At 37.3% G+C, this 25,141-nt stretch overlaps 1 protein-coding gene and 1 pseudogene across 1 annotated transcript; one reads left to right on the top strand and one right to left on the bottom strand.

Moving 5' to 3' along the window:
• The first annotated feature begins 1,075 nt into the window (after positions 1-1,075).
• On the top strand, positions 1,076-4,916 carry LOC105258935 (annotated as a pseudogene).
• Positions 4,917-20,711: 15,795 nt separating this feature from the next.
• LOC105248819 (atherin-like) lies at positions 20,712-21,353 on the bottom strand. Its single transcript, XM_011253829.1, has one exon. It carries the CDS (start codon positions 21,351-21,353, stop codon positions 20,712-20,714), a length of 642 nt encoding a protein of 213 aa, XP_011252131.1.
• Positions 21,354-25,141: the final 3,788 nt, after the last annotated feature.

The raw sequence follows: 25,141 nt of genomic DNA on the forward strand, positions 1-25,141 counted from the left end.
GTACATTATTTAGTTTATTATATTGTTATAGCAATACTTGCTTATAATATTAAAAAGATATACACCTGCAGAGTGTTATATTACTTCAATTTCGTCTTAATTTGTTTACGATCAAACGGCAAAGATACGCATCGACAAAAACCGAGCGTGCACAGTTACTGTAAATTTACATTGATGATTTGGCATAAAACAGCAGTGAACAAAAGAAGCGCAATTCTTATAAGTGTTTTGTTCAATTATAGTATTACGTAAAAATTTAAAACGATTTTTTCAGATTATTCGATGAAATAAACATCAATCTTGTGAGTGAGTCGCAAAAAATTTGCATCTTAAGATATATCTTAATGCAAATTGGATCTATTACACTTGATTGAATAAAAGTGACAAAGTTAAATTTGAATCGCAAAATTGTCTTTGTTAAAAGTAATAATCTTGAATCAATGCGTTTATAGAAAATTTGATCCTCATAACATACGATATATTCGCTCGTGTATGATAAGCGCGCTTTTCCAGTCAATTATTTTTCTAAAAATTGTCTATCCGAATTTTTCAAAAATTAAAAATAGATGTTTATGATTGCGTTAGCAATCGCATCATGTCTGGTATTATTTTCAATATCACAGACGACAGAAATGTCTTTGTCAAAACAGAGAAACTTCTCATATAACTCAGATAAATATCGCTATAAACGATGAGAGCTTGACTTATTCCTTAATTTTAATTCAACTAATATCTATTAATATGCCAAACTATAAATAAAAAATATTATCATTGCCTTTCCCCTATAGTATACACATCCAAAAGATATCTAGAAGATATTCGGAAGACATCGTTGAGCGATTGGATATCATTAGAATGTCTTCTAAAGATTTTTTAAACAGATTGCGTTGTGCAATCTAATATTACGTAACATTAAGCATATGTTGCAAAGCATAAAAGTAAAACAAAAAAGTATAACAAAAAGTATAACAAAAAGACGCATAACAAATAGGCATAAAATTATATAAACATATATAAACATATTTTACATTGATCTACATTACTTTACATTAATTATTCGCATTTATGCCTTAGACAAGTCAACATGGAACTTGTGCTTCCGGAGAAGAAATTTGTGGAGAGAAATTCGCTGCTAACTGATCTCTTCGAGATCACGCACATTCGCACAGTTTACAATATATTTATGGTGACGTTTATACTACTTCTTCTCGACACCGCTGTGCATGACATCATAGAGTCTGGAACGTAAGCAAAATTATTAATTTTAATGTGTAGAATGAAAAATGAGTGCTTCGTAAAATCCGTACTTGAAATAATAAATTTTTGCTTTATATTTTGCATTTCCTTATATTCACAATATTAAATTTTTTATATGTGTATTATGATACCGTCCAAAACTTGGCGTGAATTTAACTTAATTGTTTGATTAATTCAAAATCGGTTTGTTTATTTTTCACAAAAATTTAAAAAATTAAAGAAAAAAGTTATTAAAAAATTGTAAATAATTTAATATCGCTAGTCGAATAATCAAAGGATCATTGAAAAATTGTAGTCGACCAAACTAGCCAAAAAAAAATTGAGTTTATTAGTACGACGTTTCGACCATATGATTGTGGTCCTTATCAAGTATACACTAAAAAAGATTTATAAATAAGTAAATTAACGGTTTGAATACATAGTAACACACGATCATATGGTCGAAACGTCGTACTAATAAACTCAATTTTTTGGCTAGTTTGGTCGACTACAATTTTTCAATGATCCTTTAAAAAAGTTTATCAAAAATTGTTTATCAAAAATTTTCAACACACACAGTACATATTATTTAACTAAATTTACAAATAAAATCTCATTAAACATTTTTTTCATTTAATTTTTGAGGAAAAAAATAAAAGTGTGTTTAATTATGATTAAAATACCTATAAAAATTTAAATTTATTAAAAAGAATTTTATTCTTTAATTTCCAATTTAAAATTTAATTTACTTTTTAATTGCTTGCAATTTAATTCAGATCGAGATATTAATTCTAAATTTATCTACAAAACGTAAAAATTTGACTCGCAAAAAGTTTTATAAATATATGATTACGTTAAATATATAATTTTACACATTTTTGACAAAGAGATTATGGTTTATCTGAAAAACAAAGTAATCGCTTTAAATAAATGACACTAAAGCAAAACCATTATTACTATCTAAAAGAATATTTGCGTACGTGTTAAGACGATAATTAAGATATTTCTAGTTTATTACAAAATTGCATAAAATTTCTTATTTATATTTATTTTATTACTAATTTATATTTATTTAGGTTAGTCCTCGGAACCGTCACGATACGTAATGGTTTCGCGAAATTATCGACTTGTCTCTACATTTGGTCATGCTAATCTCGACATTCGGTGTCTACGTTGCATTCAATTTCTGGTCTCTTCAACGACTACGGTATTCGCCAAAATGTAATGATTTCTTTAATCTGCTTTCTGTTATTATATTCGAATAAGATTAGAAAAACTTACTTCAAAGAACAAAATAATTTAGAAAGAATTAATCGATATAAAAATTAGATATACAAATTGCTTATTTATGTAGAAAGTAATAAAATTATTGAACGGTTGTTTTACTCTGTAACGCAATATTAATAAGAGTATAGCATAAAAGTGTAATATAATTAATACAATCCAATATAATCATAAGAATTATCAAATCATTTCGATTGAAATAATATTTATAATTCCATTCTTACAGCTCTGGCCCGGAAATTATGGGATTACAGTTGGCTGACAATCTTCATAATTTATCAAGTTCTTCTTATAATTATTCCAAACAGAGCGATGATTAGAGAGAATTTAGGCATAGCTTGCAATATCATCATAATTATGGAACAAGTATATAAAATTTTAGTTCTATTCAAAGTTTTTTCGATATAACATATTTTTGACTAAAAAGACTCTATAATAATATTAGAGAAATAATACTAATATATAATAATATTATAAAAATTGAATATCTTATGCATAATATTAAAAATTAAAATATGTATATAAATGTAACAATGATTTTTTTCACATAAAAACGGATATTTCTTCTTTCAGTTACGTATGATAATGAAGAATCACGCTTTCGTTAGAAGTGTGACACCTAGATTTCACTCATATAAACCCCATAATGATGTTTTACCACCGAACGTACCCCAATTTTCCCATTATTTGTATTTCCTGTTCGCGCCGACTATTATATACCGCGATGAATATCCGAGGTAAGGAATCTGTTGGCATTTTCGAAAAAAAGGAAATGTCTTGGAAGCTTTATTAAGAATCCTCTTAATAATCTAAATTAATAATTCTAAAATTAAATTTTACATATATATTACTACATATATTTTACATATATATACACTCAATAATATTGCTTTTGATAGAGTTATATATTAATATAAACTAAATAACTATCGAAACATTTTGAAATATATTTAAAAAAGTATTTAGAAAAAAAGTTCTTAAACATTTCTAATAATTTTTAAATTTCTAATAATTTTTAAATCAATTACAATAAGCAATATCTCGATAATGTGTTGTTATTTTGACATAATATTAATTGAAAAATTAATATATAATATTAATTGATAAATTATTATATAATAGAAAGATTTGCGCATTCCATTTTTCAGGACAAAAAAAATCAGATGGATGTTTGTGTGTCAACATTTCGTCGTCCTGGGTATATTCTATTCCATCCTTATTCTGGAGCGCTTAGTGGCGCCGGTCTTTCGAACCTTCGAAACCTTCGTGATCTCTGGAACCGACGTGGTTCATCAAGATTATTATCAAAATGTGCATTCCGGGGCTCCTCTTGTTCCTCAACTTAAACTATTTTCTGTTGCACGTGTGGATAAATGCTTGGGCCGAGATGCTGCGATTCGCCGACCGATTGTTTTATAAGGCAAATCTTAATCATAGGATCGTCAAATTGTCTCTAATGAAAATGTCCCGCGAAGTAAAAAAATTGTATTAACTATTCGTCGGTTTTAGGATTGGTGGAATTCCACGTCTTTTCCTATGTGGAATCGTAAGTGGAACGTAATAGTACACGACTGGCTCCACACGTATCTCTACAAGGACATGTATGAGATCGTGGTACCACACAAGCCGTTGGCAATCTTCACCTCGTGTTCCTCGTATCTGCAATTTTTCACGAATACATCTTCGTATTTTCGTTACGTTTCTTTTATCCGGTGATGTTAATCCTATTCGGCGTCTTCAACTTTATTCTGATCATTAGCAACATAAGCTTCAACAACATTCTCGTGTGGATGATGTTCTGTTTCGCCAATGGCATCCTAATGAGCGTTTACGCGATGGGATATTATTCCAGTTATAACTGTTTGTCTTATTCCAATTACTATGCGAACTTGCTTTTACCGCAAAGTTGGAACTATCAGCAGCAACTTGCCGCGTAGAACGTTCGTCTGCCAGCACTAATTTCTTTTCGTCGGATCTATTTATTGTACTTCATTATCAAAAATATTATTAACAAGAGGAGACAATCTCAACGTGTAAATCAACTCTTTGGTATTACTATAAATATGATGAATTGATTATTACGCATAATTATTGGCAAATATGATAATCAGCAATTTTGATAAATTTAGCAAAGTTCATGTATATCAATATACAGGGTGTCATGAAAGTGATCATAATTTTAAAAAATTAAGATAGATAGAAGCCTTCGTTGCGCGTTTACAAACTCATCGCTCTTTCTCTCCCCAATAACCGCTTTACGCCGCCATTATGTTACAGTGAGACTGCCTTCGCCACCTCGCGCTTCTATTCACGCAGATTGGCCGATGTTCTTTAATTTTCTTTAATTTTTGTTAATTATTGCAAATATTGCATAACTGTACAAGACGTTTCTTCTAATTTTGAGCCAATCTACCTTAATTTTTTAAAATTATGATCACTTTCATGACACTTTGTATATACATACACACACACACACATATATATAATATATTAAAAAAATAATATTAAACAATATATATATAAATTTAAAAATAATATAATATAAAAATAATATGACATTAATCACAACACAACTTCGCACAAAACATGTGAGTTGAATTTTGATGTCTATGATTAAAGTCCAATTATTATTAACCGATTATTATCGGGAATAAATAAATTCAAACAAAATTCATCTCCAGAGTCCTCTCTTATCACGAATATCAAAGCCTCTCTCGTCTTAAATGATAGCTAATACTCCATCCATTTATTCAGATGATTCAACGGATTGCGCTGTTTGTTACTCATAAGCAGTAATTAGTTTAATTAATATTTTACATCTAAGTGTTAAGTTAAAATTAAAATTCGGGTTTTTCTTGCCATCTGCCTGTTCTTGCCACTTGCTAATATAAATTAATATCTGCATTTTTATTGATAATACATGGTCTATTGTACATTATTTAGTTTATTATATTGTTATAGCAATACTTGCTTATAATATTAAAAAGATATACACCTGCAGAGTGTTATATTACTTCAATTTCGTCTTAATTTGTTTACGATCAAATGGCAAAGATACGCATTGACAAAAACCAAGCGTGCACAGTTACTGTAAATTTACATTGATGATTTGGCACAAAACAGCAGTGAACAGAAGAAGCGCAATTCTTATAAGTGTTTTGTTCAATTATAGTATTATGTAAAAATTGAAAACGATTTTTTCAGGTAAATTATTCGATGAAATAAACATCAATCTTGTGAGTGAGTCGCAAAAAATTTGCATCTTAAGATATATCTTAATGCAAATTGGATCTATTACACTTGATTGAATAAAAGTGACAAAGTTAAATTTGAATCGCAAAATTGTTTTTGTTAAAAGTAATAATCTTGAATCAATGCGTTTATAGAAAATTTGATCCTCATAACATACGATATATTCGCTCGTGTATGATAAGCGCGCTTTTCCAGTCAATTATTTTTCTAAAAATTGTCTATCCGAATTTTTCAAAAGTTAAAAATAGATGTTTATGATTGCGTTAGCGATCGCATCATGTCTGGTATTATATTCAATATCACAGACGACAAAAATGTCTTTGTCAAAACAAAGAAACTTCTCATGTAATTTAGATAAATATTGCCATAAACGATGAGAAATTGATTTATTCGTCAATTTTAATTCAACTAGTATCTATTAATATCCGAAATTATAAATAAAAAATATTAGCATTGCTTTTCACTCATAACATGCATATCCAAAAGATATCCGGAAGATATCCCAGACATCGTTGCGCAATTGAATACTTTTAGGATGTCATGTAAATGTTTTTTAAACAGATTGCATTGTGCAATCTAATATTATGTAACATTAAGCGCATATTGTGATAAAAACACAACAAAAAAAGCATAAAATTTCCAAACATTAATTATTTGTTTCATCTTTGTCTCATTGTCACACAACAAGTCAATATGGAAGATGTATTACCGGAGGAGAAATGTTTAGAGAGAAATTCGCTGCTAACTGATCTCTACGAGATCACGCACATTCGCACGGTTTACAATATATTTATGGTGATTTTTATACTGCTTCTTCTCGACACCGCTGTGCATGACATCAAAGAGTCTGGAACGTAAGCAAAATTATTAATTTCGATGTCTAGAATGAAAAAATAAATGCTTCGTAAAATCTATATTTGAAATAATAAATTTATGCCTTATATTTTGCATTTTCTAATATTAACAATATTAAACTTTTTATATGTGTATTATGATGCTGTTTAAAAACTTGGTGTGAATTTAACTTAATGATCAGATAAATTCAAAATCAGTTCGTTTATTTTTAACGAAAATTTAAAAAATTAAAGAAAGGAATTATTCATAAAAAGAAGAAAATTAAAGAAAAGAATTATTAATAAAAAGAATTTTATTTTTTATTTTCCACTATAAAATTTAATTTTCTTTTTAATTGCTTGTCACGGACGACTTCCGGCGAAACGGTGTCGGATAGTCGCAGTCGGGATCAGGATTCGCGATGTCGGATAGGCAAGCTAAATAATTATTCTCGGTGTTGTGGAAACAAAAAAAAAAGAAAACTTCTTTATTATTATAAAAAAAATGAAAAGAAGAGAATACAGAGTGTGGGCGTAGTATAGTATAGGCGCATAAATGCAAGAACGCGTGTATATAAATGCGAGAACGTGTGTGTATAAATGCGAGAACGTGTATGTATAAATGTAAGAACGCGGGTATATAAATGCGAGAACGTGTGTGTATAAATGCGAGAACGTGTATGTATAAATGTAAGAACGCGGGTATATAAATGCGAGAACGTGTGTGTATAAATGCGAGAACGTGTATGTATAAATGTAAGAACGCGGGTATATAAATGCGAGAACGTGTGTGTATAAATGCGAGAACGTGTATGTATAAATGTAAGAACGCGTGTATATAAATGCGAGAAAGTATGCAGTGTGACTTTCGGTATGAGTTTTGCACGTGAGACTCAATCGAGGGCAACGGTATCCGGTGTACAATCGGTAGCTCGGTATCGTTTATATGATGCGGTAGATCGGTAGCGTTTATATACAGGGTGACCCATTTTAACTTAGGCAGCCAAATAACTCGAAAAATAAGCACACTACGAAGAAATGGTTAGAATCAAAATTTCGTCATTTCGAGGGGGACGTACAATGACGTTAAAATCAGCCCCCCACCCCTCCCCCTGGGCGGTGAGGGGGGGCAAGTTTGAAATCTTAAATGGGAACTCCTATTTTTTATTGCATATTCCTGTAGCTTATCTCGAGAGCTTTCCAAAACACTATAATTAAGTACCTTTTTATTAAATACTTTTTGAGTTATAAGGCTTGAAATAATTTCTTAATTTTACATAAACCATAAAATATCTAGTAAACCATTCATTTTTCGATTATCTTACCTTCATACTTTTATGTACAAAATAATGAGAGGAATCAATTGGTGTAAAGAAAACATACAGTTGTTTTTAAGAAAAAATATGGAATTGTTAATTGCAAATTACATATTTTTTCTTAGAAACAATTATGTGTTTTCTTTACACCAATTGATTCCTCTCATTTTGTACATAAAAGTATGAAGGTAAGATAATCGAAAAATGAATGGTTTACTAGATATTTTATGGTTTATGTAAAATTAAGAAATTATTTCAAGCCTTATAACTCAAAAAGTACTTAATAAAAAGGTACTTAATTATAGTGTTTTGGAAAGCTCTCGAGATAAGCTACAGGAATATGCAATAAAAAATAGGGGTTCCCATTTAAGATTTCAAACTTGCCCCCCCTCACCGCCCAGGGGGAGGAGTCGGGGGGCTGATTTTAACATCATTGTACGTCCCCCTCGAAATGACGAAATTTTGATTCTAACCATTTTTTCGTAGTGTGCTTATTTTTCGAGTTATTTGGCTGCCTAAGTTAAAATGGGTCACCCTGTATAATGCAGTAATTCGGTATCGTTAATATGATGCGATAGAACGGTATCGTTTATATAAAATGCGGTAATTCGGTATCGTTAAGATAATGCGGTAGGTCGGCTTCGTCAGTATCACGTACAGTTCGGGAATTGGAATGCGTTTAAAATCCGTCGTGTATACAACAAAAACGCGTCAGCTGTGTTGTTGTTTCGCCTGAGAGTAATGCCCTCGTGAGTCGCGGCGCGTATCTCGTCTTTTATAACGGTTTATATTTGAGGCGCTCGGCTTTCGTGAATTTGATTTCGATTTCGATTTCTATTAAATCTTTCGCGGGGAGTGGATGTCGCGGGATTCCGCCGTGCGAACGAGAGCACTCGTCGGAGGCAGCTCTGCTCTCTACCTCCTGATAATTTGCAACGGCGGTACGGTGGCGGGATGTATTGCCGGGGTCGAGACTTCTCGACGGTGCCGGAGTACTCTCCAGCGCGGTTTTACTTAGGCAGAGTAATTCGAGTCTAGGAAGCGCGGCCCTAAGTCCGAAACTGAGAGAACTCAGCTGAGGCAGAGTGCGCTCTACCTTCTGTTCGGGGCTCGGCTGGCTTTGCTTCTAGGAATGGATCGTGATCTGGATTATTGGCTTGGAGCAAGCGAAATCGGAATCTGAGTCTAGATTTATTCGAGGGCCCTTTTTATACCCCGGCTAATTAGTCTCGCGCTAGCGTACAAAACAGGTGCCCCCCCGAGCGATTAAAAACGGTAACGATACGGGATCGTTTGATGGGTTAACCCGTTGGTTTAGTCTGTTCGAAATGCTCGGATTTTTAACGAAAATTTGGCGCGGTGCGCCTCTGCCTTTGCTCGGTGGATGTTTTTCCGAGCGGCAGCTTCCGGCTGGTGTTCGGCCGGAAAAACTAGTAACGTGCGCTGGGGTGCATCGTTACATCACCCCCCCCCCCCCCGTTGAATGTGCCTGAACTCGAGGCACTCACGCACTTCACGCTCGGTGTTCGGCGTCTTGTCCACGGGCGGACGGAATAAACGGATTTTATAAACTATATCGCTCACTCACTCGATTTTACGATGGTAACGCAGTTTTCCGTCCCTGCTGAACCGTAAAATCCAGCGGCCCTGCGGTGTCCTGGGCTTGTACCGGCGGCTGATGTGGACTGCAAAGTGTGGTATCTCGAACACGAAGCCGGGTTCGACCTCGACTTGGATGGTCAGTGCTGGGATGGGTCCCATCGGCCTTAATATCTCCGGCTGTGGCTGCGGCGTCGACCTTGCTGGTGGTGGTGATGGCCTCTCATAAGGCCTCGTCGGGCGCCTGGATGGTGGTGGCGGCGGTTGGGCCAGAAAAATCTCCCACTTTCTGGTGTTCTCGCGGTCGGAACGTTGCACCAGCGTTCCGACCCTTGGCAGCCGTGGCTGTGGTGGCTGCTGCGGCTCAGGCGGTGGAGCCGGTGGTGCAAGTTGGGCCTCGGTGCTGGCGGAGGGTTCCCCGAGATATTTCTCGATCGCCTTCAGAATTTCTTCGCTGCTCGACATCTTGAACTCAAGTGAGCTTTTGATCCAGCTCAGCTGTCGTTATCATTCTTCTCATCGGTGTTATTGTCTTCGTTGTCCTCTTTGTTGCTTAGCTGACTGTTTGCCGCTTTCAAATCTTGTATATGAACATGACGTAGCCACTTTCCGCGTTTGCTCCGGAGGTCGACGATTACCGACGAAATTAAACGACGAACCTCGAACGGTCCGCTATACTTGGGCGCCAGCTTTACATTAAAGCTATCCGCTTTTTTTGATAGAAGATGGTTTTTTCTCCAAACCCAGTCGCCAATTCTCGGTTTCCAGATTCGCCTTCGGAGATCATAGTGGTGTTTTTGTCTCTCGAAAGCTCTGGCGAGGTGGACTCTTACTAATTCATATGCCTCCTCTAGCTGGCGTCTTATTATTTCTGGAGCTGGGGCTATCTGATCTGGTTGATTTTCGGCTGCTGGCGAGACAAGTTCGCGGCCGAAATTTACATAAGCTGGTGTGTAGCTGGTGACGTCGTGGGTCGCCGTGTTATATGCAAATTGCAGCGCCGGTAATTTCTCGTCCCACGTCTTCTGGTCTTTCCCCACGAACTGCGTCACCATTGTTTTTATCGTTCGATTTGTTCTTTCCACTGGGTTGCAATGGGGAGCATATGCAGGTGTTGTGACATGCCTGATGTTGCATTCCCTCAACCTGTCTTCTAGCTGGTTAGATCGTAGCTGGATCCCGTTGTCTGATAGAATGATTTCCGGTCTTCCATGTTTCAACAGGATGTTGTTGGTTACAGCCTGTGTTACTGCGTCTGCGAATGCCCGTAGGGGTTCAAGTTCCACCCACTTCGAGAACCTGTCCTGCATAATCATTAACCATGTGTGTCCTTTCTTCGATCGCAGCAGGCCCGACCAGATCAATGCTGACTTGTTCCCAGGGCCTTTTTATCTCGGTTGCATAAAGTTTTCCCGCCGGCCTTTGTTGTGTCGCCTTGTAACTCTGGCATGTCCCGCAGTTCCGGACGTGTCTGGCGATGTCTCTGAACATGCCCGGCCAATAATATTCCTCCGCGATTCGTGTGATTGTTTTCGCTATCTCGAGGTGTCCGGCCGTTAGTTCATTGTGAAACGTCGACATCACCCTCTCCCGTAATAGTAAAGGAACACACAGCTTCCACTGCTCCTCACTGCTCCTCTCCTTAAAGTCCAAGGAATGTAGTATATGCCGGTAGAGTCGCCCCTCCTTGATTCGGTACTCCGGTCTTTTTGCTGGTTCTTGTTGTGTTTCTTCTCGCAGGCGATCGTACCACCGGCAGCGATTTAGCTTCTTCAGGGCGCTGACTTCCGGACGGCGTGAGAGGGCGTCCGCCACTTTGTTTAGTACTCCCCGGCGGTACTTGACGTTAAAATCGTACTGCTGGAGCTCGAATACCCAACGATGGGGTGCATCGTTACATGCTTGCAATTTAATTAAGACGAGATATTCATTCTAAGTTTATCTAAGAAAATGTAAATATTTGACTCGCGATAAGTTTTATAAATATATGATTACGTTAATATATAATTTTATACATTTTTAACAAAGAGATTATGGCTTATCTGAAAAACAAAGTTATCGCTTTAAATAAACAACACTAAAACAAAACCATTATCACCATCTAAAAGACTATTCGCGTACGTGTTAAGACGATAATTAAGATATTTCTAGTTTATTACAAAATTGCATAAAATTTCTTATTTATATTTATTTTATTACTAATTTATATTTATTTAGGTTGGTCCTCGGAACCGTCACGATACGTAATGGTTTCGCGAAATTACCGACTTGTCTGGACATTTGGTCGCTCATGCTAATCTCGACATTCGGTGTCTACGTTGCTTTCAATTTCTGGTCTTCCCAACGACTACGGTATTCGCCAAAATGTAATGACTTCTTTAATCTGCTTTCCGTTATTATGGTCGAATAAAATTAGAAAAACTTGCTTCAAAGAACAAAATAATTTTGAAAGAATTAATCGAGAAAGAAATTAGATATACAAATTGCTTATTTATGTAGAAAGTAATACAATTATTGACCGGTTGTTTTATCCTGTAATGTAATATTAATCCCTAAAAAAATTACTCTTTTAAAAAAAAGGTAAAAAAAGATGCTACACTGAACAATGTGCTAATGAAAGTAGCAGCGCTAAGTTTTTTAACTAAAATTTTTTTATATGTATTAATTTTTAATTTTTATATAAATTTTTATTTTTTTATTAATTTCTAATTTTTAATTTTTTTTATTAATTTTTAATTTTGTATTTTGTATTATCATTTTCTTTTTTTTTTTTAATTAAACTTTTCAGGATATATGCATATGCTTATTGCAATGTATATGATTGTTCATATTTTTAACGATTTTTTATAATAGATATATTACAATTCATTTAATATCATTTTTCTTTTAATATTGAAAATAAAAAAGAAATATGTATATTTTATAGTAAAAATTTTTATTCAGTTGGCGCAACTTTTTAATATTATTTGTAGGAAATTAAAACAATTATTTTGTACAATTTTTCTTAGTTAAAATATTTTAAGTTTTTATTTTCAATTAGCATAATTTTTGGATATCATTATTTTTCTAGGATATAATGTAGAAAATTAAAACAACTATTTTGTATAACTTTTTTTGGTTAAAGTATTTTTATAAGTTTTTATTTTCACTTAGCGGAATTTTTTTAATATCATTATTTTTGTAGGATATACAATACAGTAGTTTTTTACAGTTAATAATATACTATTTTGCAAATACATATACTGTTTTTTACGCGTTAATATATACATTAAAAATTTTATATATATGTAGTTTCAATTTGTATAATTTTGATATCTGTATAAGTCATTAAATGTGTTATGCTGCTGAGATGTGTAAATCAAGAACAAACGCCTCTTTATAACACGTCCCAAACGTTGAATAAAGATGTATGTTATTTTTTTTATACGTTTCCATACATATTCTCATTATAACGCGTAAGATTCGTATAAAATTAATACATTACACAATTATATGTATTTAAATAACATGGATAAACGTGTTTTCTGAAAATTACACAAATGAAATGAGTCACATTAACACATTGAAATTTGCAGTGTTATTACAATGTTAATCATCATTTCTTTTTAATGTTTGCTTATTTATGCACGCCTGTGTTAATAAAACTACAACGGTCGTAATCGACGAGATGAACTGAAAAATATTCCACTTTTTTAATAATTATTGTATATTTAATTGTTCGGGATAAATAATTACGCTGGTAATAAACATTTACAACGTACTCCGTAAAGAAATTTGTAGCCATACTGGAAAAGCCCAATTCCATAGAATCTAACTGGCGCTTGAGTTATTTGCAATAGAAGCTGTAATATCTATATTAATACAATAAAGTATTTTTAATGTATAAATTTACTATCTTTCATTTTCGCGCAAACTATATATAAAATATTTATTATTTTTTATTATGATAAACTATATATTTAAGTAAATCATAATTTATGTTAATAATTTTGTATATATTAAAACTTACATTTTCTCGAACATTGATATCATAAGTAGAATATGGTAGTTTGTTTATTAAATTTCCTGTCGCATTCGCCTAAAATTGAAATATGCAAAATAAAATTTGAATAATTCTTAAAATTCAAAAACCCTATGTAAAATTTCATATTATCTAATAGTTAGATAATTGTTTAAAAAAATTAAACGTTGAGTCTGAATGCAAAATACCTTGGTATTAACCATTTCGCATATGTAATTAATGAAGTAAATTTTCAAAATGTTATGACAAAGCAAAAATGATGTTACAACAATGTATAGTGTTTTATTAGATTTGATATAATTATCAATCAGTATCGCATTAAAAATATCACGCAAATCAAGCGCAACCCAAAAAAAATTACATCCCATTTTGAAAGTCATCTGTGCTCCAAATATCGAATTTACTTCTCGAGATATTTTACGTAATTCCAAATGAAGATGTCTACAAACACAATATTAAATTTTACTACTCAATACGATTGATAGAATTGCGTTAACTTTCTTACATCATTATCCATATCAACCATTCATTGCTTAAAGCTTGTGGAACTCTACGTTGGAAAATAGAAGTTTCCCAAGCTCGCTTTATTTCATGTTTGTTATCTCTCGTTAAATTCAAAAGATGTTGATTAATTTGATCAAACTTTAATCCTATGTATCTAGACATGTAAAAAAACTTATAAGTAAGGTAACAAATACAAATTTATTATCATTTTGAATATTAATATAAAATTAGTAAAAAATTTCAAAGAAATCTTATATTTTTATGCAATACAATTTAGTTTTATGAATTTACACATGATTATATCAGAATTATAGACATAATAATATGTCTATGATCGGATAATTTTCATATACTTAAAACGATATACCAACCCAAAAATGTTTGCAATGATCAAGTCATTGATCATATTAATATACGAACAATAATTTCGCACAAAGACAGCATACATAGATGTTAAAATATCATAGTTAAACTCGGTTTTTATCCAAAATGCCACTCCACAAGTCACTGTTATAACCAATAAGAACCATCCTGTGATGAGACACATTGTTTTTTTATATAGATTGTGATAATCTGTCATTGTTCCAATATTTCGCAATGTACTATCAATAATATCGAATTTCTTCAAACAATTTCTAAATTTCTGTCACAAACAGACAATGTGGTGGACAATTAATATTTACAATATAATAATTTTATGTATAGATCTTATGTAATTAATAATATAGCTTATCAAGTTAATGTAGTTAATAACTGTTTTTCAAAAAAGAATTAAAGAATATTAATTAATTTTATACATTTTCTTATACTTCATATGTATATGGATGTATATATATATATATATATATATATATATATATATATTTATATAATTATTATTATATGAATAATATTATTATTAAATATTAAGAAAAAAAATTTTATTAACAATTTGTATTGAATTATTCTTTTAATAATACCTGAAATATTACATATCTTTATAACAATTTGTTTTTGCTAAACTAATAAATACTTAATTACTTAAAACTTGTGTACTTACGTTAAACATGTGACTAAAATGGTTATATAATATAAATGGTTATATACATAAATATGGTTATAAATGGTTATAAATGGTTAGAAAAGGTTATATACATAATCAAAATTGCTTATTATTAGTATGCAATTAATTAACAATACTTTATCATACATACCTTATCATGATAAATTCCGAATGCAATTGACAATAATGTTATCAAAATGTCTAATCCAAGGCATATATGATATTCGATATTATAATGTTCATTATTAAAGTAAGATATTATTATAAATTTAAATAAGAAAAGAAAAATTGGCCAAAGTAGCAGCATATACAAGAGACTGAACCATACTCTTGGACAACCTACAGGAAATTCGGTAATACTTAAACCGGACACATAACTGATTATCAAGAGCGGTGTTAAAACTGTGCGAATACTTTTAGTCATTATGTACACTGTTTCGATTCCGAGCTATATTTCATTTGTCGACTGTTTGAACTAGCTTCATGAAATGATTAAGATCTTTATAATTTCATTTAATGCACTTATAGTTATTGAATTCATATCGATCTCTTTATATACAATTATATTTAATCTATTTATATGCAATATATATATATATATATATATATATATATATCTTTTTATATGCGATATATATAAATAAAATGGATAATGAATGATGCTTTCTTTTTAGATAGAATATGTTAAAACAAATTATATTTATTACATATTTATAAAGAAATTTGAATATAGCTCTTAATTTTTTTTATTTTATATCTCATTATACAGTGCTATGATATATATTGCCAAAAAATGTTGCCAAATAATAAAAAGTAATATCTATTTTAATCAATGTCACGATCAATAACAGACGAAATATGTCGATTTAACATATGGAAACTATTATAGAGAGAAAAATAACACAACTTATCTGTTCATTTTAACATATAACATATTTTATCAAAAATTCGTGCATTTACATATTAATTGTGTTGTTTTAACTCTTAGAAACGGTGAATATGAATTCAATGCAGAAATGTCAAAATAACGCAATGATAATATGTTACATTAACATAAGAGTATGTTAAAAATTTAACATAAAAATTTTTACACGAAAAAAGTTTAACAGAAATACAAAATGTTTTTTACCGTGTATAAAAGGAACAGTGTTTAAATTCCTCTAACAATTAAAAGCTCTACTATTTAATTATGCTCTGTTTTATATAACTTTTCGGTGATTTATGATAACTCGATCGGACACAATCATTGGGCGATAATTTTTTATCTAGTTAGATATTCATACTCATTACAAAAAACACATACACATATACGCATACACATTCATATTTAATTATTACAGAATTTAATTATTACAGAATATTAGAGAATTATATTAATCTAATTATTATATATTAATTGATTTTGTTGTTACAAATTACTTAACTATTTTTTTCTGATTAATAATATATTTACTCGGTAATTTTAATAAATTTTTCCATATTCTTTTGCATTTTCGGTCTCCCTGACGGTTCGCTTGACTCGAGGCTTCCGCACATGCTCTCGGGAAGTGATCGTTACGCTCTCCTCGGCCCATCCCTCCTCAGGCTTGGACATACCAATATCTTACACGATGTTATCATTTGTCATTTATCACTGTAGCAAGATATTATCTCGCTGCCATGTCTATAATTTAGTTGGGCATAACATACATATGTAATTATATGTAATCATATTCCTACTAAAATGTGTGTTATACTATCTCCCTTTATCAAAAACAAACAAAAATGCGAATCGCTTTTATCGTTAGATTATCATGTAATTACTGTGATCCTATTACTGTCAAAGTAATAAAACATCGGCATTAACATACAAAAAGAAAATTAACTCATGATCACATGGAAATATATCTTAAATATTTATATTTCTAAACTAATGGGAAAAAGACTAATGAGAAAAATTTTACTTTTTAGTATAATGCGAGAAATTACTCAATTATTTAAAACGCGTGCGCGATTTCTGTAGTGTAATTTCAAATTTTACATTGGACTCATCAAAATCTAACTTTTTCCTGTTTTAAACTCTATAATTTTAATACGGGGTACGCTAAGTTTTCAAATCTTACTTCGACCTGAAGGTCATTTATGCGATTTAAAATGTGTGTAAAATTTTTTTAAATTATATACATCATATAAAAAATGCTTTAGGATTTAAAGTAATCTTAACTCATTTAGTATCGATTACGAATTAATATTATATAATTTATTGTACTTGGCTAATAGTATTGATCTCATATCGGTTTTTAAATATTTTATTTTTATCACTCTTTTAGATTTTTTGATTTTTTTTTTATATATTTGGCGTATTTTTTTCTTTTATAAGGTTTTTTTAGGGAATCTCACTGCTTTTTGTAAAAATTTATATTATTTTTGCAGAAAATATATGTCAGATTTTTTAAAGATATTTTCTTATGTACTTGGCGTATTTTTTTTACTTTTATAAGGTTGTTTCTAAAGGGATATTACTATCTTTTTGTAAAAATTTATATCATATGTGTAAAAAATATATATGCATTTTTAAAAATCTTTACTAAAGGTAAGTCGCGTATTTTTACAAGGCTTCATTTTCTAAATATTAGAGTTCACTCCCAAGGGGTGGTTTTTGAATATTATTATAATACGATAAATTAGTCACCTTAAAAGGCTTATCTAATGGCACAGTTTTTATATTTTTGCGATATCGTTTTCGAGATAGATTAGATTTTACTCCTAAGAGGTTTTTGAAAATTGTTATGCGATAAATTGTTCTACGCTTGTCAGCAGCTCCCAAAAGGTTTTTGAAAATTGTTATGCGATAAATTGTTCAACAATTGTCAGCAGCTCCCAAGAGGTTGCTGAAAATTGTTATGCGATAAATTAATCTCTCACACGTATACACACACATATACACATATCACACGTATGCACACACATGTATATAAATGGTTTTGTCTCTTAAAGCATTTTGCAGTTTTGCACATTAAAGCGAATAATCATATATGCGCGGTATGAAGCAGCTTAAGGGACAAAATCGCTTTGCATATGAGCATGGGAGCATATGTACAGTGAGTCTGAATCTGAAAAAGGAAGAGAAGAACAAAAAATGTCAGAATTCTGATATTCGATCATCATTTCTCAAGATTGACTGCACCAATTTTATTCAAACAGGTCGCAATCTAAAGCTTGTATTCATATTATATAATAAAAGTGCTATTAGATTTTTAATTACGGCTTTAGTCTCTGAAATATTTCAATTGGAAATTTATTTGACGTCAATTTGACGTAAAATTCCGGATAAGCGTGTCGTTTGATATATACAGGGTGTCCGTCAATTTTCGACCTTAATGAAATAAAGAAGTAGATTGGCTCGAATTAAGAAGGAATGACCTGTATTGTTTTGGGATTGTCGCAATAATTAACGAAATATTAAATAAAAAAGATCGGCCAATCTGCGTGAGTAAAAGCACGCGGCGACGAGAGTCGTCCCACCGTAATCCGATACTACGAGCGCGGCGAAGCGGTGGGCGGATCGCTCTCCGAGACATGATGGTGGTTTGCGATATATCGCAATACCGCGCCGAAAAATGACCCGTCCCCCTTTTTCGTGGCGAGAAAATGATGCGCTATCATTTCCACACCACCTTGCGGTAGATAGCATGGTGCGCTTTTTTTATAGTGGTTTCCCCCATAGGCCTATTCCACTCTCAATTTAAAAATTATTAAAAATGCCATTTACTATACGCTGAATATATCGTAAATGTAAAAAATTAATGGACAGTACCTTTACAAAAATTGATTCGTGGTTGAAAATCCCTCGATAAAATGTATTGCATACGTTGATAATGTGATACGATGATAAAATTCTTCAAGAATCCTTTCTTCATCTCGTACACGAAGACGCACTGCTGGACCGGTTATCCCGATATTATGCACGACACTCAGTTTCACATAATTATTGCACAACACGTAAAATTGTACGTCCACTTGGTTTTTGTGCACGCCCGGGAAATCGTTCCGCGTAAATTGCGGCCGCGCGATGAGTATTTTCTCCCGCTAGCCCGTATGCCACAATCATGTCCGTATATTACTGCAAAGTATACTTCATTTTCACTGGTAATTAACTGCGCGAACATAAGATTTTTACTAAGCGTCTTAGCTCTCGCACGTTGTTGCCAGACTGCGTACGCCAGCAGCACGCAACTACGTGCGTGTTGAATCACCCTGTATATGTAACGGGGCACCTTTTCCGATGCCGCGGATCGGCTCGCCGGAGTCAGGGTTTGGAAGAAGGGAAGGCTCAGGCTCGCAAAACCACACGTGTTCGGCTTACATAAGTTCTTTATTCAGTAATCAGGTTGCTAGATTAACAGACAGGCAGCTTTCGAGCAAAGAGCCCGCGCAAGAATTACAATTATACACTTTAAAAGTAAGGATTATGTACAGGGGAATCGCGCCTTAATCTAGTATTATTTACAGAAACGGTCCCCGACGCGTAACGGATTTACGAACACGATTTAATCTAGTGTTATTTACAAAGAGGTAATCGGTCACCCGTCGCGTAGCGCGTAAAATCCCTTCGCGGATGCGGACGCAGAAGACCTAAAGGGTAGTCGCGTGCAACGAGGCACGGACACGGGCCTAGCGGGGTCTGCCAACCGAAGTCGACTGAGGACGGGAGCACCCGTCCTCAAGGTGATGTACACGGGTGCGTCCGTGGTACACCGGGATACTGGACGTCGGTAGCAACCGACCGGGCCTGGTAGCAACCGGGCTCTAGACCAGGGGAATTAAATCAGGACCCCAAAGTATAACTCGCGGACTGGCGCGGCGTGAAGCCGGTGAACGGGCGGTTTGTTTTGACGGCCGCGGGAAGGGAGCTCGATTAAGGATCTAGGATTGCAGAGACCGACTTTATTTACAAAAGTTGTTACTCTAAGAGCCGTGAAAACGGCTAGTATCCCGAGAGCCGGCGGGCGGTCGATGTCCCGAAGCCGAGGGAACGGCTGTCGTCCGGGAGCCGCGGAAGCGGCTGTCCTCCAATGCCGTAGATACAGCGCTCGTCCAGGAGTCGTGAAAACGGCTATGTTATACAGGAGCTGTGAAAATGGCTATCGTCCAGGAGCCGTGAAAACGGTTATTTATCCAGGAGCCGTGAAAACGGCTATCGTCCAGGAGCCGTGGGAACGGCTGTCGTCCGGGAGCCGCGGAAGCGGCTGTCCTCCAGTGCCGTGGATACGGCGCTCGTCCAGGAGTCGTGAAAACGGTTATTTATCCAGGAGCCGTGAAAACGGCTATTCGTTGCGAGGTTGGGAGCTGGACAGTCCGGGCGTCGGTTGCAACCGACCGAGTACGGGAGCGTCCCTGCCCTGGACCGGATCGTCCGTGGGTCGACGGAATGCTCCTGGTTGTCGAGTGCACCCGACCGGGCACGGTAGAGACCGTGCTCTGAACCAGAGAGCGAGGATAGGAGCTCGGTAAGCTTCGAGTATCTAGGGTGCGCCCTGTGGCTTCGAGCGTCCCGAGAGTCGGGACAGGGAATAGGTCTCGATCTACTGGAGTGGCCGCCTTATATACTCGGCTGGTTACTTCCACGCGATACCTGCACACGGTCATGCGTGTTGCGGTGGGGTAGGCGCGATTCCCAATTCGCGGCTCTTAATCCGCGGCTTGATCGAAGTGCTCAATCGGCGACGCTTGGCGCCAAATTGGCGCAGCGCGTGTTCGTTTAATAACGGCCTCGCCGTTACACTACCTCTCCGTTTTACAGGGGATTGCGGTCCGGTAACCGTTTGCAGGAGCGCTGGTGGCCCCGGTGGTCGAAGCGGACCAACCAGCGTCCTGTCGCCGTGCGCACATGATATTTCCGCGCTTTGTGCGCGGCGAAGTGCGGCACTTCGGCGGACTCGCCGTCCAGCAGGTGTACCCGGCGGAGGCATCGTCGGGTCGGCCATCGTCCTTGACACCGATGCGCAGGCCGGAATGACCGCGGATGTTGGTGGTGCAGTCTCGGTTGCCGTCGATGACGGAGGTTGTCGGGCGGGCCTTCGACGGGGTGGCGCGGTGGCCGGAGGGCCTCGTGCGCGTGGCGACGGCGGCGGCCAAGAATATGGCCGCCTTCCGGGCCTGGTCGCTGTATCCGGGTTCCCGGCTTCGGCGGTGTTCGGCGTTCTTCCTCCCGCCATTCTCTCCTCTTCCGAAGACTCCTCGGAGTCGCTCCCAAAAAGTTCTCGGGCTAACGTTTGCTTGGACATGGCGATCAAATACTGGATGGTGTGTGTAATACGGTCAGTGGGGCCTCGGACCGACTCGAATTTCCGCAGTTCTTCCTCTAGGAATTGTCTGAAACGTCAGTCTTCCATCTGAGATCGGGGAGTAATTCCCGTAGAGATATCTCCGGTAGTAGTAGTTACCTGCGGCGCAAACGTAACTTGGTCGAGCGGTGGGGCTGGTATGGTAATTCCCAATTTAGCCCATAGGTCAGTACCGATGAGCATGGTACTTCGGGATGTCGGTACGACCCGAAACCGATGGTCAACCCTGATTCCTCCGACTCTTATCGCGAGATCAGCGACAGCTCTTACTTTGGCCTCGGTGCCGTCGACTAGAATTATCGACTCTTCCACGTTTTGCGCCGGTCGTCCGGCTGGCTCCATTCGTTCGGCGGTTTCGACGTTAATGAATGAGATTTCGGACCCGGAGTCAATTAGTGCCCATATCGCAACATTATGAGCATGTACCTGGATATGCGGCCGTGGCGTGTACCTTATTGGGAAACGGGTCGGGGCTCGGCCGCCTTGTCGCCGACCCGTGGGTCGTTTCCCGACGGGGGATGGCAATCCCGGGTCAGAACGCCGTCTTTTCCGCAACGCGAGCAAAATTTTTTAGGGGGGCGTTTGCAATCGAGGCGAGTGTGTCCTTGCTGTTTGCAACGCCAACAGCAAGTGCTACGGTCATATTGGACGGTGGCCACGTTGGCCTCAGGAGTTTTCTTAGTCTCCTTTGTGCAATCCTTGCGGCGCTGGTTAATGGTCTCGTATTCCGCGGCTCGACGGAATAGCTCGGACAGAGTAGTTATTTCGTCAATTCGTGCGTAGAGTTGAAAATCCGGATCGGAATTTTTACATAGCTGATCAATCTGTTCTTGAGCAGTATAGCCACCTGCTCTACGCATCATCGTTAGAACGGTCGTAGCGTATTTCCGGAATGTCTCATTGGATTGTTGTTTCTGGTGTTGGATTTCTCGCCTTAACTGGCGCTGGTACCCGCGGGGCAGGTATTGGTCTTTTAGATCTTCGCAAAACTGTTCCCAAGTATTCCAGGAACCCTGACAATTCCTATACCATAATAAAGCATCGCCCCGTAATAATTCAGGCAGTCCTGTTAACAAGCGTGACCCATCGTACCCGTATGCGGCACTGAGCTCTTCTACCCGTTCGAGAAATGAGAGGGGATCTTTCCCATCAAAATGTAAACCCCATTTTCGTATTTGATTTAAAATCGGCGCCGAATCTTTCATTTGGGGTTCCGGGGTACTGGGTACGCTCAGGTATCGGTTGCCTCCGGACTTTGCCATCTGGGCATTTTCCGCAATAATATGGTCTCGAAATCGCTAGCGTACACTGCGCGACAACGATTCGTTCCTAGGTCCCTCTCGCGAGGCAAGGGGAGCGTAGCTTCTAACCAATCAGCCATTGCCACGCTGCCAGCTGATTGGTCACTTCTATGCTCCCCTTGCCCCGCGAGAGAGGGGTTACGGAACGAATCGTTGTCGCGCAGCGTACGGTCTCAAAATTCCCGATAGTATCTAACTCGGCCGCGGATAACCTTGTGGTAATTTCGGCCTTATTGAGCCGGTAAACCCCCGAGAGCGGGACGTATCGGTCGTAGTTTGCGAGTTGGAGCCTCTAACGGACAGGTCCCTGTTCGGGCGCTATGTAACGGGGCACCTTTCCCGACGCCGCGAATCGGCTCGCCGGAGTCAGAGTTCGGGAGAAGGGGAGGCTCAGGCTCGCAAAACCACACGTGTTCGACTTACATAAGTTCTTCATTCAGTAATCAGGTTGCTAGACTAACAGACAGGCAGGTTTCGAACAAAGAGCCCGCGCAGGAATTACAATTATACACCTTAAAACTAAGGATTATGTACAGGGAAATCGCGCCTTAATCTAGTATTATTTACAGAAACGATCGCCGACGCGTAACGGATTTACGAACACGACTTAATCTAGTGTTATTTACAAAGAGGTAATCGGTCACCCGTCGCGTAGCGCGTAAGAATCCTTCGCGGATGCGGACGCGGAAGACTTAAAAGGTGGTCGCGTGCGACGGGGCACGGACACGGGTCCTACCAGGATCTGCCAACCGAAGTCGGCTGAGGACGGGAGCACCCGTCCTCAGGGTGGCGTACACGGGTGCCCCGTGGTACGCCGGGATACTGGACGTCGGTAGCAACCGACCGGGCCCGGTAGCAACCGGGCTCTAGACCAGGGGAATTAAACAGGACGCCCCCAGAGTCTGTCTCGCGACGCGGAAGTCCTAATGGGTGGTCGCGTGCATCGAGGCACGGACACGGACCTACCAGGGCCTGCCAACCGAAGTCGGCTGAGGACGGGAGCACCCGTCCTCAGGGTGGCGTACACGGGTGCCCCGTGGTACGCCGGGATACTGGACGTCGGTAGCAACCGACCGGGCCCGGTAGCAACCGGGCTCTAGACCAGGGTAGTTAATCAGGGCATCCCCAAAGTAAACGCGAGGACGATGGACGAGCGCGATTTGTCGGGCGGCCGTGTCGAGAAAGTCGGGTGAGGATCTAGGAGGAGAGAGAAAAGACCAACTTTATTTACAATAGTCTACTGCTATTCGAAGAGCCGTGAAAACGACTCTAACGCAGAGCGGGTGGGCGGTCGATGTCCAGGAGCCGTGGATACGGCTGTCCTCCAGGAGCCGTGGATACGGCTGTCCTCCAAGAGCCGTGGCAGCGGCTATTCCTCCAGGTGCCGAGGGACGGCGCTCCTCCGGGAGCCAGGAGCCGTGAGAACGGCTGTCGTTGCAGGAGCCGTGAAAACGGCTATTAGTTCCAAGAGCCGTGAGAACGGCTGTTTATTCCAGGAGCCGTGAAAACGGCTATTTGTTCCAGGAGCCGTGAAAACGGCTATTCGGGTGCCGGGATGCGAGCCGGACAGTCCGGACGTCGGTTGCGACCGACCGAGTACGGGAGCGCCCGTACCCTGGACCAAGTCGTCCGTGGCTCGACGGAGAGCGGTTCGGATGCGAGGAAGTAAGCCGGACAATTCCGAACGTCGGTTGCAACCGACCGAGTACGGGAGCCCCGTACCCTGGACCGGATCGTCCGTGGCTCGACGGAAGGCTCCTGGAAGTCGGGAGCACCCGACCGGACACGGTTGAGACCGTGCTCTGGACCAGAAGCAAGGATAGGAGCTCGGTAGGCTTCGCTTGCCCAGGATGCGCCCTGTGGCTTCGAGCGTCCCGAGAGTCGGGACAGGAATAGGTGCCGATCTGACGGAGCGGCCGCCTTATATACCCGGCGAGATATCCCCACGCGGTCTCCCTACACGGTCATGCGCGTAGTGGTGGGGTCGGCTGTGACTCTCAAATCGTGGCTCCTAATCCGCGGTTCGGTCGTGGTGCTCAATCGGCGGCGCTTGGCGCCATATTGGCGCCGCGCGGGTTTTGTGCGCTAGTAACGGCCTTGCCGTTACAAGATGATTCATGAAGATCTATCTTGAAGATTTTTTAATTTTCTTTTCAAGAAGTAGAGGATTGTTAGGGCTATTATGTGATTAATGTAGGTGATTAATATATTATATATCTTTTAAAGAATCAGGAAATGGAGATTTAAATAATATTAGGGACAGGTTAATAAATATTTCATTAATTATATTATTAATATTAACAATTTTTAAAGGGTCAATATTTTTTGAGTGTTTTTTTATAGGTATTTTATTTATATAAGGATTAAATTGTTAACACTCAATAATTTTTATAGTAATACAAATTTTTTTGCGAAATTTTATGTACT

This window comes from Camponotus floridanus, unplaced genomic scaffold (assembly GCF_003227725.1).
Source record: "Camponotus floridanus strain SB8 unplaced genomic scaffold, Cflo_v7.5 scaffold123, whole genome shotgun sequence".
Lineage (NCBI taxonomy): Eukaryota > Metazoa > Arthropoda > Insecta > Hymenoptera > Formicidae > Camponotus > Camponotus floridanus.